Source organism: Babylonia areolata, chromosome 31 (genome assembly GCF_041734735.1).
Source record: "Babylonia areolata isolate BAREFJ2019XMU chromosome 31, ASM4173473v1, whole genome shotgun sequence".
NCBI lineage: Eukaryota > Metazoa > Mollusca > Gastropoda > Neogastropoda > Buccinidae > Babylonia > Babylonia areolata.
The window spans coordinates 19311856-19329001 of record NC_134906.1 but is presented as its reverse complement, the minus strand read 5'-3'; the positions used below and the strand labels follow the sequence as shown (position 1 = coordinate 19329001).

Here is a 17146-nt window from a genome sequence, read left to right as displayed (position 1 = left end):
TGTTTGTCGGCCATTTTGGATTCGTTTCCATGGAAACCGTCACAACAAATTGCACAAAATGGCTTTTTTAGACATGTTTAGTCCAATATCTTTGCATACCCCGTCACAGAAAGCCATAAACTTCAAGTTTATTTCATACGTTTTTGTACTACCGTGTCTGGCCTTAATCCTCTGCCCCCTGAATCGCCTGATACAGCCCGACGGAAGTGCCCATTCAATCCCTGAACTGCCCAGTATGGCACAGAGTCCACTGACCTTTATTTTCACTTTAAGCGATCCTATAATGCACCAGAGCAGAAATATACTTGTTACTTCCTTCCACTGCCACCATTTTGAAGTTTTAAATCAAGTGGATCTATTGAGAAGTTTCTGAGCTATGAATTTTTAAAGCTGATGATTTTTTTTTTTTGGGGGGGGGGGGGGGTGGGGGTGGGGGTGGGGGTAAAAATGGCTAAGAATAATTGGTCAGTCATGCCTCAAACTATTTTTATGAGGTATCTTTATTTATAGCTGTTTAGAGAATGAAAAAAAAGAGCAAACACATTCAGATTACTCAGTGAGACTCAGTTTTCATAATCTCTGATGCACACACAGCTTGAGTTTTTCCAGAACACACTGGGTTTTTTTTTTTTTTTTTGTTTTTTTTTATCATTTTTCACAAAGCATTCCCATTTGCTTGTATGTAAAACTCTGAAGTTTTCTGCAAGAGTTGTCTTTTGCAACAAAACCTTATTTCTTATGGTTTGGTTTTGTTTGCAATGTGTAAGGTCAGAGAAGACTTACTTCCCTTTGCACAGGATTCAGAAGGTCTCTTGGGATTTTGCTGTTAGGGGGCAAAAATTTATTCACTCCTTTGTATCACTCACAAGGATTCACTCCCATATATAACAAGGATTTACTTTTGCTATTTCACCAACATGGATTCATTCCCTACAACACTTACAACGATTCACTCCCCAATATCGCTTAGTAGTATTTACTCTGCTATACCACTCACAAGGATTCCCTCCCCTGTATCACTCCCAAGGATTTAATCTGTTATATCACTCCCAAGGATTCACCCACAAAGATTCGCATCACTGTATCACTCACAAAGATTCACTCCCCTATATCACCCCCCTATTTCACTCCGAGGGATCTACTCTGCTATATCACTCACAAAGTTTCACAGCCCTCTATCACCCACAAGGATTCACATCCCTGTATCACTCAAAAGGATTCACTCCCCTTCATCACTCACAATTAACAACCCTATATCACTCACAAAGATTAACCCCCATGTTACTCACAAAGATTACCCCCCCACCCCTCATATTACTAAGATAAACCTCTCTATTAAGATTAACCCCCTCATCGTATTACTCAAAGATTAACCCCCATACATCGCTCACAAAGATTCACTCCCCTGTCACTCACAAGGATTCACTCCCCCCAATATAGCTCTCAAGGATGCTCTCTCCAGTATCACTCTTGAAGATTGTCTCACCTACATTACTCACACATATTCTAATTCTTTCCCCAAATCTCTCTCAAGGATTCTCTCCCCTATATGACAAGGATTCAATCCCCTACATCACTCAAAGAATTCTCTCCCCTATGTCACTCTAGAATTCTCTCCCCTGTATCAAATCTCAAGGATTCCCTCCCCTATCATCACTCACAAGGATTTCCTGAGATTGGCCCGGATCTGCTCCGATGACTGGCTGGGCTTGGGTTCGTTGAGGGTCAGAGTTACCTCCACCTGGCCTGACTGTTGGCCACAGTGAGGGCAGAACATCTTCCCGACCCTCTCCGTCTGACACTGGCGGTGAAAAGTGTGCACTGTGGCGCCTTCCTGCCGACACTGGTAAAACTTGCCCTGCACATAGCAAAATACTTTTCTTTTTCAGACCCCCCAAAAATTTAATACCTAACACAATGCCAAACTGAATCAAAGACGTATGCTTCACCACTGACAAACACAATCCGTGGATATTCCAGTATCAATGTTCACTTTCTTTTTTGGATTGTTTTTTCTTCTTCTTTTTTTAAATACAATAATCTCCTTCTAATACAGCAAAAGACATTTCCACATCACTGGTAAAACTTGCCCAGAACAAAAAAACAAAAAACAAAAAGAACCACATCTGTTCACTGACTATACATGTACCATGGATTCTTTTTTCACTTGACCTAGAAGAAGGATGCAACCCTTGTCAAAACAAAAAATCATAGGACTGAAAAACTGAACACATTTTATATAACCACACAAAATCTGAACACCAGAAATGCTTTTATTCTATCAAGTCAGTGCTATCAATTCATGGCAAAGTTGTTGGGTTTTTTTTGTTGTTTTTTTTAAAGAAGACCAGTACTGAAGGCCCCCGAAACCAAAGTTTGTTTATTGCAAATTCATCTGCAAAATGAGCCGGTCCATTTCAGATGTTTGGAGGATTACACACACACAGAGTGCACCATGGTTCAACATTTACACACGCACAAATAACAACTACTAAAATGTGGGTCTGGGAAACCATACCCAAAACCTCCAAACATCAAAATTACTCAGAGATGCCCATTCCAATCTAAATTCAAGACAGAGACAAACCGTTCTCACCCAGTCCAACCCACCCATCCCATGGCTCCACACAGCCCAGCCCCTCACCTGAGTACAGAAGTGTCCACAGCCTGGGCAGCACTGATGGGTCTTGAGACGCCTGCGGTGCACCTCGCACACGGCCATGAAGGGTATCTTCACCCCGGGCCGGACCAACTGCAGGTTGGACACCTTGTTGCAGCAGCCCAGCGCCTGAAGGGGACACACACACATTACAACAGTGAGGGAGAAACACAACTAAAGTGAGGGGGACACATACAGCAACACAGCCACAGTGAGGGTGTAAGGGGGATGAAAAGGAACTTTGGTACACTGGGAACAGAAGTCATTTGCAAAAAACTACTTGTCCGATTTTTTTTTTTTTTTTTTTTTTTTTTTTTAAACCACACCTCAAAGAAATATCTTTTCTTTCATATGGGGGGGGGAATGACTTTAGCAATTCTGGAAAGATTGTGGCTGGGATCAAAGGGCCGCCTAAGTAAACTACATATCTTTATAATGACCAAAACAAAGTAAAATGAACAACAGAAAAGGGAAGAGAAAGGACATTATCCATCCGTCATATGAAAGCAGAACAAATTATCAAACAAACATGGGGGGGGGGGGAAGAAGAAAGAGAAACACTTTCCTTTTCTTTTTTTTTCTGGTCCTCTCTTCCTCCACGGTGCCATTCTGGAAAGATCCACTAAGTTTTCCCTTTCAGATCGCAGCGTTTCCTCACACACCCATCCACCTTTTTTGCCCCTGTACCCTCTCCCTCCCCCTTAACCCCACAATGTTGCTGTTTACAGCACACAACACAGTGACCACTCTGACAGCCCTCACCTTGCCATCCACAGAGTCCAGGGCCTGACAGTAGGTGGCCCCCGTGGACAGTTTGTTGAAGAATGTTCCCTGCATCTTACAGCAGCACAGAGGAATGGCATCGCTGTCTGGAGCTGTTGCCTGCAACAAGGGAAACAATGAGTGAAGAATCCAGGTGTGATGTTCTATGCACAATTCAGTGTTCATGTTTTGTGTTGCTGATAGAAGTACCTTTGCAAATAGTAATACTGCCTTGCAAATGCCAACTGTAGTGTGTTGTTAACTAATAATACACCTTGGAAATACCCATGCAACTTGTTACTGTATCTTATTGTATTGCAAATGCTAAATGAACCGCAAGTTACCATTCTGCTGTAGTTACGTGGTGTGCAGTACAAGGAATCGACCTGTAATGGCAGTGAAGATGTCTTGGGAAAATATATTTTCTGATGCAAGGGGAAAAACAAAAGAAAGAAAAGAATTCTGTCACTGCTCTGTCATGTGGATAATACTCAGTCCATATACTGATTAAACTAAGGCTAATCACTTTGACCCATAATATCTGGTATCGAGCTGTCAAAGAAATGTGTGTACTTCATTCTTGGAATGGCATGGTAAATGGACAGCAGGTTGTATGAGAAATGCAAGTGTGCGAACACACAGAAACAAAAAACATACAACCATCACACAAACGCAAAACACGCATTCAAAAATATAACCATATGCACACATTCATACACAAAATGACACACATTAACCAAAAAGCTTGTAATCTCTTATAAACGCTTATGAGCATGCCATTCAGAACACTGAATCTACAATCTGTTTTGACAATGCTTCCAGAACACCACTATCCACCCTATCTACAGATGATTACCAAGATAAACAACTGAAAACTCACAGATGCCATTCCTTCTGCAGCTGCCTCTCCCTCCGGCGTTTTGGGCGGCGTAACCGGCAAAAGTCCATTGGGGTGGGTGCTACCTACAGACTTTGAGTGGGACACAGACACAGACGACATGGATGACGACGAAGACATGATAAACGACGAATATGAAGAACCGCTCAGCACCCTGGATTGAGCAAGACTGACGGCACTCATCATGGAAGAGGGGACGGAGACTCGCTGGGCTGCCGCTGGAATGGACCCTGGAACCATGGACACCGTTTTGAGGCGGGGCCCGTTGGAAGGGGAGAGCAAACTGCGCAGAGCGTCCGTGTTCTTGCCGGCCGAGGACGGCTGCAGGTTCAGCACCTTGGGCAGGGAGGACACGGCATTCACCGGCACTGCGCGACCTTTGCTGCCGGGGACGACGGTGGCCGGGATGATGGAGAAGGAGGACTTCCCCGCCATGCTGACAGGGACCAGTGCCACCTTGGTGCCAGGCTTCATCAGCAGGGGCGGGGCTGCCAGGAGCAGTTTCTGGCCGGCTGAGGCCATCACCGGGGTGGTGCTGGTGGGGACGGTGGATGTGGCCGCGACGGCCACCGTGGGGGCCATGTGGGGCTTGGGCAGGATTGAGCGCAGGCCCGGAGCGTTCTGGGAGTGCTGGGCCACCACCATGACCATGGGCTGCTGGGAGGAGTGGCACCCTTCACCCTCCACTGTCCGCATCTTCTTGGACACTGTCATCAGAACACTAGCCGGTCACCAACACCACCACTTAACAGGCTTTTTTTCCTTTTAATCTGAACAGGTGCTAAACTACAAAATGGACATCTAATTGTACGAGAGAATCGAACTAACACTGTATAACATGATCTAACTAATTACATCCACCAATTTATATTAAGAGTAATAACCAAAAAAGCACTCCAGCATAAACAACAAAATATCAGACTCACTTATGCACATAACACACTCCATCATTTCTCTCTCATGCAGGAATACCAGTTAGGTGCTCTTCAGCTGGATCAGCTCTTCATTAGAATTCATTAAATTCATTTCCTACACATTTCCATAACCACCATTCTCCCCCATTGAAATTTTTTCCCAACCAAGCCATATCACCCAACAACACAAAAAACAGTCCCCACAATACCAAACAAAGAGTCTATTTCCTTTCTATTCACAACAAAGTTCATACCAGTATGTTTTTTGTCAATTTTCAAGCTTTGCACCTACATGTGATACTTTTATGCACCTATATATGTGATACTTTTATCTTCTTCAATGGGCATCTGTGGCAATAACAATATTGTTGATGATGACGATAATGATGATGGTGGTGGTGATTATTTAGAGTACCTATTTTTTACAAATCCTACGAACTGGAGAAGAGAAACTGGACTGCATGACCATTCAATCCTTACCCAACAGTAATCAACGGCTACATTCATTTCTGAACAAATCAGCCAATATTACCTGTTCCTTCGCTGTTGCCAGTTGATCCAACAATGCTCCCTGTTGCAGTAAAACAAAATACTATACATTATGTTAAAAAAAATATACAGAGACAGGCTTCAACTTCTCATTTTTAGTCAAGAAAAGTAAAGTGTAAGAATTGTTTGGTAATCACTTTTCATTGAATGCTGTTGTTTTTTTAAACTTGCTTGGCAAGTTTACATAAATAACACTTGTGAAAGAAGCAAATGCACACTGGTTCAAACAACAAAACTCGTTCACTTGCCACAAAACAAAAACAAATACCTCACCATGAGTTTTGAATATGTCATGGAGTAAAATCATACAAGCTTAAAAAAAAAAGAAAAAAAGAAGTAAAACCAAAGCTGTTTAGACACTAGTTTTAGACTCTTAAAACAGTCATAAACTGAATATATATATATATATATATATATATATATAAAACACAACTTTTTAAGTCATTCAATTCTTTCACCAACTCGCCACTTTCAACAACAACAAAAAAGAAAAAAAAAAAAAGAAAAAAAAAAAAAAAGAGAAGTACTCTCATTAGCTATATCAAGCCCTGTATCAACAGCAAGAGCAATTCATCAAGCCAACAATCAAAAACCCAGCCATATCTGGGCAAAAATCCCACGCAAAGAGGTAAGATTCCATCATTCTATAAGCAATGACGAGGACTGCCGTCTCTGGACTGTCTGCTTCCTCACCTGGGAACTTGCGTTTCAAACTTTCATGCTGCACGGTCTCCCTTTCACTGGCGTCCTCTGTAACAGTGAACATCAGATGTAGGTACATCAGAAAGAAAAACATGAGGGAGCTAAGAAAACCATACCCTTCACTGTCAGAATATCAAGGGACAAAGGGAATATTCTGGAATGTTTTGCAACAAAGTTTTGTGGGAGGACATTCGGAACTCGACCATCAGCAATCTGAAATGTGCCTGTTCATTAATGATACAAATGAGGTACAGCAAACTACCCCAAGTCTTTAGACTGTAAAATAAAATTCATTCTCATTCGTTGGAAATATTTGACAAGTTTGTGAACTTTGCAAATTATCACTCTGATATTTTTTTCAGTCTACCCTCCCCCAGCCCCCAGTCCCCCCACACCACCCCTTTTCTCACTAGTAGTAGTATCCTACTGATATGATGTCAAACATTTTCAAAGTAAATTCTAAGCTGTCTAATTTTCAACTGTCGGATGAACATGGAGTCATAACACATCATTTCCTTCTTTGCTGGCCGAACTTGTGCAGTAAGTCCCATCTTGCTAACACCATCTCACCACCATCTCACCACCCTGATCGCTCACCAGTGGAGAGAGCCTGAAGTTAATGCAAAAACTTTCCAACAGTGGTCTGCATACAATTCATTTTACAAGATCACTACAAACAAAACTGATGCCAGTGAAGAATAAACTTTTCTCAGTTTCTGCCATCAAAATCCACAGATTCGGAGTCTTGAGCACTCACCTATTTTTACAGATGATACAAGCCCATCCTTAGTCACCTGTAAAACAGTCACATGCATAAAGCATAACAGGCAGTTAGAAAGGGTGCTGGACCCTGTGACTGAATCATCATTTTACACTTCTTTTTTTTTAATCAGTAAAGTCACACACACACACACACACACACACACACACACACACACACACACACAGTATACCCAGTGTCAGACACACACACACACAAACAGTGAAAACGCATACACATGATCACAAACTGTGAAAACACATACACAGTGTCACACACTGTGACACGCACACACACACACACACATACACACACACAGAGGCATACTGAGGCAAATAAGACAATGGAGATGACCTCAGAGGACACATAAAAATGCATTCTGCTGATGTGCCTAAAAATAAAAGTAAACCATAAGCCACCATATACAGAAGACTTAAAATAAACATTACTAGAAAATGAACAATGAAATCGTTTACAATTTTTATCCAGAAATACGTGGAAATACCTCACCTCACTGTTCTTCTTCTTCCCAACTGTGAGATTATGATTCACCAGGATTTTCAAGCTATGGAATGGTCCATCATTTTCAGAAGTAGTTTCTTCAAGTTCAACCTTGGGAATGGTCCATCATTTTCAGTACTAAAGTACTCCAAGTTTTTTCAACTGTTGGAATGATCCATCATTTTCAGTGGAACTTCTGGAAGTTTTTTTTTCAACTTGGGAATTATCCATCACTTTTGGTGGAAGTTTCTTCAACCTTATAAATGTTCCATCATTTTCAGAAAAAGTTACTTCAACTTCAAGTTCAATCTTAAGAATTATCTGTCACTTTCAGTAGATGTTTCTTCAACCTGAAGGAATGGTCCGTCATTTTCACTTTCAGTAGAAATCATGTTATACTTATAGTGGTTATTTTTCTTAAATCAAATTTCTTTTTTTCTGTTTTTTTTATTTTCTAAAATTAGTATAAAAGTATAATCTGTTTTCAAACTGAGTAAATCACTAAAAGTAAATGATTCTGCACAGCACATACACTGAACAGTATAAACTGAGTCATATTTGTGCAGATGGAAGTTTAAAAAAAGCTGAGAAATGGAATATATAGAAAAGAAAACACTTCAAAACTGACATTACAGTAACACTGACAGCAACATAAGAAGCCACGAACTGGTATAAGGCAACATGATGAAGTTGTTCAATATTATAGTGTGTTTTTGTTTGTTTTAGTTTGGTTTGGTTGTTTTCTTTTTTTTCTTTCTTTTTTTTAACTGCACTGCACTGGGGATTGGGATTCGTTCGTTTATTTATTTATAGTCTGTTCACCTAAGATTATGATATTAGACTGAGGGGATTGGGACAGAGATGATTAAACACCTTACATTCAGGGCATAAGATATAAAACAGATCAAGTCAAAAACAAACATGTACACACTCAATGTACACGTTTACAAAAGACACACTCGGAGACTCAGAGGGTCAGCTAGCACTATCTTTATACCTGCTGTAAAGGCAGTTCTACCAAAGGGTCTGTATTGCTCATTCAGCAGAACTGGACTGCTTTAAGGGCTTGCAGGGAAAAGGATAAAAACCAAAATAAACAATAAGGCAAAGATGCCTATCGTGTGTGTTTTACAAATAAGTGCATATCTAAATGCGCAATATCAAATTTCAATACATGAATCACATACACATGACTCAGACAGTGAATGTGGGTGACTGGAATCAAACCCAAAACTCTCAAACTCAAAGCCCAACACCCCTGAGTTCTAACCATTCACCAATTCAGGTACTGCAAGTGCAAACGTCACCAAGTAAAATCAAATCCTGGCATATCTTATCACTGTGAAGAATGCTTGACCAATCAATTTTGACTGGCCATCTGCTGAACGTCATTCCAGTTTAATTCAGACAACTGATTGGGTGAAACACACTTGAAACTGAATGACATCCACTGATCCAGGAAGTGATTGGGACGACCAAATGCCGAGTAAGGAAAGTCTATCAGTATGGTCAGGACAGAACTGACATGACAAATGACCATGCTTCACTAAGTCAAGTGGTACTAAAATGACCAAAGCACCCACATATATTTGTAAACAGAAGAGTAGGTTTAATTCAGAGGGACAACGGTACAGCAGAGGGGGGGAACCTTTTTTCAAACCATGGACTAGACACGCACACACACACACAGTGACACACATACACACAGTGACAACAAACACACTGAGCACTCGGGTGAAGCTTGCAATGCCATAATTTCCAATGATTTTTCAACTAAAAGAAATACCAGAATCAGTCCTCTGAAATCAACACTACAGAACTGTCCAAACTGTATTTAAATACGAAATGTATTGTAATAAAATATGAATGCTAGCAATCTAGGATTGGATGCTGAAGACAGTTAAGTTTTGTTATAATTCATATAAAGGAAAACAGTACATGTTGTTCAAACTGTGTCATCACTGCACTTTGCAACATGAAATCGATGCAGTAAAATCTCTAAAACGTACACGTCAGTACATATCATAAAACAAGGAAGCTAAATCAGTCCTTTCATTTTCATCCCACTAATACCACCTTTATTTTTTTCTTCTTTCTTTTCTTGTTGTTGTTCTTGTTGATCTTACTGAAAACCTCAAAAAGCCAATGCTATATAAGCCATGAGACTCATTTAATAGAAAAAAAAATGTAATGTATCCTTAAACTGGGTCTTGATATTGTCAAAGTTGGTACTCACTTGACAGGGAAATGCCTAAGTTCCATACACACACACACACACACACATCCACATCATATTATATGTACACACACCAAGTTTCCTTTCATCACCTAGAACGTCTTTTTCAGTGAACAGACATAGAACTAAAGAACAGTCCAACACAAAACAGACACGTCCAAACACACGAATGCACATGTATGCATACTGTCAGTCTATCAAGTATCATGTGCACGCATACACACACACACACACACAGTGACACACAAACAGTGACACACACACAGTGACACACACACTTGAAAACACGAAAACAGTTTAAAACAACACACAACACACACACACACACACACAAATACTACAATTCACACATAATCCACTCAAGGTTATAATTTAATCAATTACAGACCTGCTTTGTACAAAGATCATCATGGACATTCAACTCAAAACTGGCTGATTTAAGAGTATGAACCACACAACCAGTATGAAATAGTGTTTCTCATTTGGATGGTGATTATACAAATGTTAAAAATAAAATTATCAAATTCGATCTGTGACTTGATAACAAGTGTCTCCCTTATGCCAAATGTTCGTAAATAGCATTGTGTTAAAATACTTACTGGTTAAAATATGTCCTTTATAAAAAAAAATATATATATAATTTTTTTTAAGTGATAAAGCCAATATCAAATACAAATTTGATTTTTTTAATAAATAAAATAAATCTCTTTTTTAGTTATTGTGCCACTGTTTTTCTGTTCTATAATTAAACTTAAAATCCAGTATTTACCTAAAACTAAAACTGTTGAGTGCTGTACTTTGTCACTGTAGTTTTTTCACAGTGTTAAATTTTGATGCATAGTGAATACAAATTTTAGTAATTACCATTAAAAAAAACTTTCATTATATAATAAAAGTGTTTTTTTTTCTTGGAAATGATCCAAATTTTCCCATGGCAGGGTCTTACTCAGTTACTGCCATGAATTCTTTTCAAGAATGCCAAGAGTTTAACCCTTGCTGTTTTATTTCCAAGAAACATATGGAAAGGTCTAGATAATCTACTGTCCAGTACTGTAAACAAATTCTACTAAAGAAGTGAAGGATCTAAAAATTGGATTTTCTAATAATATATCCTTGACACACATGATCTACCAACCTGTCACTAATAATAATGTTTGAACTGTATCTTGGTCTCATATAACATTTTCTAAGAATTTCTGTCACTAACTACAGAATTCTGCATTCCTAATTCTATGATTCGTATGAGGGACTGACCATCAAGTGATCAACAAATTTAACAGAGAGCTTTAGAAATAAGTAGATTTTTTTTAACCAAATCATGAAGAAATGGGTGTGCTGTTTGTTTTTTGATGTATGTGTATCTGGTGATACACAACTTACACAACATCTATTTCAATGAACAACAACAAAATAAGTTAATAACATGATGAACACACAAGCTGACAGGCACACACACACAGCAGACCGACAAGACACTGAAGAAACACCTCTATCTTATTACTAGCAAAATGATATTACCGTACTACTCACGAATAACTTTTGAACCATGTGCTTTCTGCCCCCCTCAGCGTGGCTGCTGGGCATGCCTTCCCCAGGCCGCCACCCCGCGGGGGCCTTCATCACACCGTCAGGGCCAACCTCCAACACCTGCATCCCACTGTCTGCCACACTTCTTGCCTGTCCCAAGCCACCGTCAGACACTCCCCCATCAGATCGGCGCTCTTGCAGCATCTGAGACACAGTCTTTGTCGACATGGCATCATGTGTTGTGTGCAGTTTGGGAACCTGCCGGTTTCTGAACAATTCCATCACAGTGTATTGTTTGTGAGAGGATTTTTTTATGCACTTCCTCAAAGGGTCAATGTCAGTGGCTTCAACTGCATCCCCCTCCTCTTTAGGAGACTCAGAGGCAGCGGAGGACAAGGCAGAGCCTTTCTTTTTCTTGGAGTGTTTCTTGCCCCCGGGAAAATCGTACGTCCCTCCCTTTTTGCGCCTGCGACGATGCTGCATCTTCAAACTGGACTGAGAACCCGAGGCATCATCAGCCGAATTCAGCACAGGTGAGGTATCTGAGGTACTGGTGTCTAAGCTCGGGCTTCTCTCGTGGACATCCACATACAGTTCCTTGTTTACAGCAACAGACTTCTCTTTCTTCACAACACTTTCTGCACTAGGAAACATATTCACTCGGCTGGCCTCTTTGGGTTTGGGAGGCTTGAGGACTTTCTCCAGCTCCGAAAGTTTCAGAGTGATATTGGAGTTGGGATGTAAATTGAAGATTTTGATGGTTCCATCATTGGGGTCTTTGTCACTGTAGGTTATCTTGGATAGAGACTGAGGCTGTCCAGTTTTTCGTGCCGTGCCTTTGGCAAGTTTGGATTTTGAACTCCCACCAGGCACTGATTTCCGTGCAGTAGCTTTGCTTGTGGTTAATCTAGGTAGTGTTTTTTCACTTGTGTCTGTTGTTGCACTACCTGGCTGAGAGGAGCTTGGAAGTTGGGAAGGACATGTTTCTGTTGCTGGCTGATTGTTTTCAGGGAGAGAGGGGGGTAGGGACTGTGTGTCAGGTTTGTGGTCACTTTTGACATCACTAACAGACTCTTGCACTTCATCTGATTTACATGCATTGGAGTCAGTGTGAGCAGATGCTTCCTCTACACTGGCTTTACACTCGGACGTTTCCTCTTTTTCTGGCTTACCTGAGCTAGAGGCACTATCCACAGAAACTGTCTCTGCCTCACACACAGACACTGGTTCAATGTCTTGTTGAGCTGCACTGGAGGCTGCATCATCCACCTTTTCTGACTGTTCAGCGTCTTTCACGTCCACAGCAGGCTGCTCTGTCAGTTCAGGCTCTGCACTAACACTCACTTCAGTGTCTTTGTTCTCACTCTCAGAACATGGTGAATGTGTACCCTTTTCCTCTGCACCCTCCTTCTCTATAACTGTTTCAGTCTGGTCACTAACACTTGTCACTTCTGAAGGGCTTTGATGGTTTTGCACAGCATCTGTGTGCTCCTCTGTTGCCACAGTAGCCAGTGGACTTTTTTCGTTGTTTTCACTCTCTGCAGCAGCTGACCTGTCATTTGGCGACACATCAACACTGCCTGCTTCATGAACAGTCATGCCCACACTGTCCACTGAACAGGAATCTCCCCTCTTCTCTTCCTCCACACTGCTGCCTTGCTCAAGACTGTCTGGACTGCTCACAGCAGGAGCTGGATCAGATTGCTGGTTTAAGGGTTCTTTGACTTCAGGGGATGAAGGGTCTGAAGCCTGCGATGCGGATGGATTCACGGTTTCTGGCGAATGGATTTTCAAATCGGCATCCAGGTGAGAACTAGAAGAACTGGCCCCACAACTGTCTGTTAAGCTACCGTTTTTCTCTGATTCACAACTGTCATTTCTCACCTCATCACTGGAATTTTCTGTCTTGGATAGATGTGGCGGCGACAATGCCACTTTATTAGATAGTTCTGAATCACTATTTTTCTCTTTTGCCTCTTCCACATCCCCACACCCGTTGACAACATTATTTTCTGTGCTGGTTTCACTTCCAGCTGTCTTCAACATCAGACAACCGTCAGTGAGAGTCAAGTACCCTATTTTGCCAGGAGAAGAGGCAGGCTCCTCCACAAAGTCTTTATTAGCTTTGCCATTTCCAGCAGTCCCCTCATCCTCAGCCATGTCAACCTCCATGGCCTCTTCTTTGGAACCGTTCTGTTCCATCTCACCGTTCATGACAGCTCTGCCGCAGTTTGCTGGCACATCCTTGGTTTCCATGTGCACATCATCTTCTGATGCTTCCATGGCCTTTGCCTGTAAAAAATTAAAAAATTAAAAATTTTAAAAAAAGCAAGGGTTCTCAGTCTTTCACCAACATGTGACAATTTTTTAATTTTTGTATTTTTCTTCTGCATGAGCAACAAATGTTGGTATGCATCTTCACAATTTATTCTTCCAGAGGAAGATACAATGTCAAGCCATCAGTTACCCCTTTCAATGTTTTAAAGAAGACCACCAAGAATTATAGAATAGTAGGGTAGAAGTCACAGGCCTGTGTTATCAATGAATATGAAATGCAGTGAACAACTTTGTAAATTTGTTAAAAGGAAAGATGTTTGGTGCTATGATTTTTTTTTAAGGAGTGGGGGAAATGAGGGGAGAAATGCTCATTCTCTGATCTCAAAAGTCATACACCAGTTCGGCAGTTGTAATCTTAGTATTCTCTATCTCTAATCTCTGAACTTTTCAAGTGTGACTAGGTCTGTCTGTGTACGTACAATCGCTTCAGTCAGTTATCAGAACCTGTCTGATAACAACTGTGCTACTAATGTACTATGGTCCACTGAATACATAATAATCTGTATTCACAACTGTATAATTGTTCCAGATGTGGAAATAAACAGACTAGATCTCATGCAGAACATGCTGCAGTTTTCAACTCATGCAGATTATGCTGCAGTTTTTCTGCTAAGTTTCTCTGCAGAAGATTAGCCTCTTTTATTGTTTTTGACAAGTTAAGTATTTATCCCCTCTTTATTTCTATGTGAAAAAGACATTAAAAACATCAGGCTAAGTTCAGTTACATCTCAAAATAACACCCTTCATGGTTATGTGTATTGATCAAGAGCATCTATACATCAATGACTGGTTGCTGCTAAACATATACAGACTATAATACCCTCTTTGATAGTCCTAACAATACTTGGGTGTGCTCTCCAGTACCTAAATGAAATCAGTTTATGGTCAACCGTAATTTGTAAATGTCGAAAGGCAGAAGACAAAGGTCACTGTATGCCCCCAGCAGGGCCCAAGGTCAAAACAACTGGTGAAGGTTAGAGGCTGCTTTTCTCATTCTACTATTTCAACTGCAAATATGGTCTAAATCCTACTGTTCAAAAGGCTTTTAAATCGAAGCTGTTGTTCCTATACAAGACATTTTATGTGGCACAGTTCACAGAATTTTCTCAACCTTGTGTGTATAGCATTGCTCTTCACAATGATGGACAACCTACAGACCACCCACATGTCATACTTATTTACATTTTACAACTATTGTTCAGAAAATAAATGATGAAACTGAGGCACTCAATGACCCTTTGGTGTCTGATTTGTACACCGTTCAGTATGAGGACAAAATTCTGAGAGAAAGCAATGCAAAGAAAGGGAGAGAGAGGGATGGGGAGTAAAGAAAACTGTATCAGCCAGGCATGTGTGTAGGGAGGGTGTGATGGGTGGATGGAGAGTAAATAGTACAACTACATTAGCAGAGGGGGCAGGGGGGGTTGGTGGGGGGGGGGGGGGGGGGGTAGAGAGGATGTTCAGGAGTGTGGATGGAGATAGAACGGTGGTGTGTGCTTGTTACTGCATTTGTACATATAATATAATATATATATATATATATATATATATATATAAGAGGAAGAGTGAATGAAAGAGAGAAAGAAGGAAAATCAGGACGCAGGCCCAGACAAAACGGGTGGGGTAAATGAAAGCCACATGGTAGAGTTAGGACAGCTACAATGAAACTGAAAGTTGGATCCTCTCTCTCCACTTCTTTGCACACTGAGTTCTTGATGAATCCCACACTGACACAGACACTTACACGATGGGGTCTACATAATTTTCTTCCTTCACCTTTCTCATGCAAAATTCACTCTCTCACTCCCAGTCATGTAACCTATACTGTAAACTGTCAGTGTAGTGAGACAGATAACTGCCTCTGTGTGTGTGTGTGTGTGTGTGTGTGTGTGGACAATGACAGGCGCAATAGCTGAGTGGTTAAAGCGTTGGACTTTCAATCTGAGGATCCCGGGTTCGAATCATGGTAACGGCGCCTGGTGGTTAAAGGGTGGAGAATTTTTCCGATCTCCCAGGTCAACATACGTGCAAACCTAAGTGCCTGAAACCCCTTCGTGTGTATACGCACGCAGAAGATCAAATATGCACATTAAAGATCCTGTAACCCATGTCAGTGTTCGGTGGGTTATGGTGACACGAAAATACCCAGCATGCATGAACCACGACAGAGTCATCGGCAAGTCGATATTGGTCGTGTAACGGAAAGAAGAGAAGAAGAAGAATGTGAATGTGTGCAAGTAGTTGTGCAAGTACAATGTGACAATGTAAGGAGGTACCAAGGACTGGCCCTCTGACCAAGAATGAAAAGGATGAAAAGTGAACAGGTCAGAAGTAACACACAATTATACCATTTGTGAAATACAAAAAGAAAACATTAAAACTGCATTGTTTAAAACAATTAGTATAAATCAGCCAATAACCATCACTAAATAAACAATACCCAATTCAAGGTCAATGAAAACGGCTTCCCCCCCCCCCCCCCCCCCCCCCCCTAAAGTTTGTTTCACATGTCACTGGATGGGGAGGGAAGAGAGCAGAGAAGGGGTAGGGAAAATATAAAACTGTTTCTGTGCAGATTGCCTGATTTTACTTGTTTTCAATTTCAGTACTTAAAAATCACTCAGAACAAATCAAAGATGAAGGTGACCACTAAACAGAAGTCAGAACATATCTTTCCTAACTGGTACATGCACGCAAACTTATGATTGATTCACTTAATGATCACTATAAAATAACAAAGTTGGTCAGAACACAAAATCATAATGCTGAAATTTGGTAAATAAAGCTGAAAATATGAACACTTTCAAAATAATACACAGATTACATAGGTCACCAAGACAAAGATTTATCTTGAAAATACACAAATGAAGGTAAAACTATCTTTTTTTAAAAATGCAGTGGGCAATAAGGACCAGTCAACATACACAGTCCCTTGACCCCACCCTCGGCAAACTTCAACACATCTGCAAATATGTATCAATTCACTGTCACTGCAGTTGTAGTAGGTACTATGGTGTTACCATTAGATGTTTTATTATCAGTTTAGCAGCTGGGCAAATTTTACACATTTTACTGTGTGTAAGTGTACTGCTTATGCTTTGCAGCCTTTTCCCTGAAAGTTTCCACAGAACAAAAATACTGACATTATACAATGGTAATCTTGCTAGCTTTTAATTGAAAAAGATTAGTTTGAAAGTGTTTTTTCTTGCAAACTTGAATCAAGTATTCATAATGATATCCTGCTGTATCATTCTTGTGTGTTGACTATTAATGTATTTATGTCAACACAGTTGTAGTAAAT

The 17146-nt window shown here is 40.6% G+C and overlaps 1 protein-coding gene across 3 annotated transcripts in view; it reads right to left on the bottom strand.

Moving 5' to 3' along the window:
• The window catches only part of LOC143276258 (uncharacterized), a 53519-nt gene that overhangs the window by 35711 nt on the left and 662 nt on the right, over positions 1 to 17146 (bottom strand). For 2 of the 3 annotated variants that reach the window (XM_076580741.1, XM_076580743.1), the window contains exons 2-9: positions 11500 to 13800; positions 7242 to 7278; positions 6476 to 6532; positions 5766 to 5804; positions 4302 to 5026; positions 3422 to 3541; positions 2645 to 2788; positions 1662 to 1858 (exon numbers count right to left, since the gene is read on the bottom strand). In XM_076580741.1, the coding sequence (XP_076436856.1) occupies positions 1662 to 1858; positions 2645 to 2788; positions 3422 to 3541; positions 4302 to 5026; positions 5766 to 5804; positions 6476 to 6532; positions 7242 to 7278; positions 11500 to 13800 (3620 nt within the window). The remainder of the gene's footprint in view (positions 1 to 1661; positions 1859 to 2644; positions 2789 to 3421; positions 3542 to 4301; positions 5027 to 5765; positions 5805 to 6475; positions 6533 to 7241; positions 7279 to 11499; positions 13801 to 17146) is intronic. The other variant, XM_076580742.1, reaches the window with a different exon arrangement.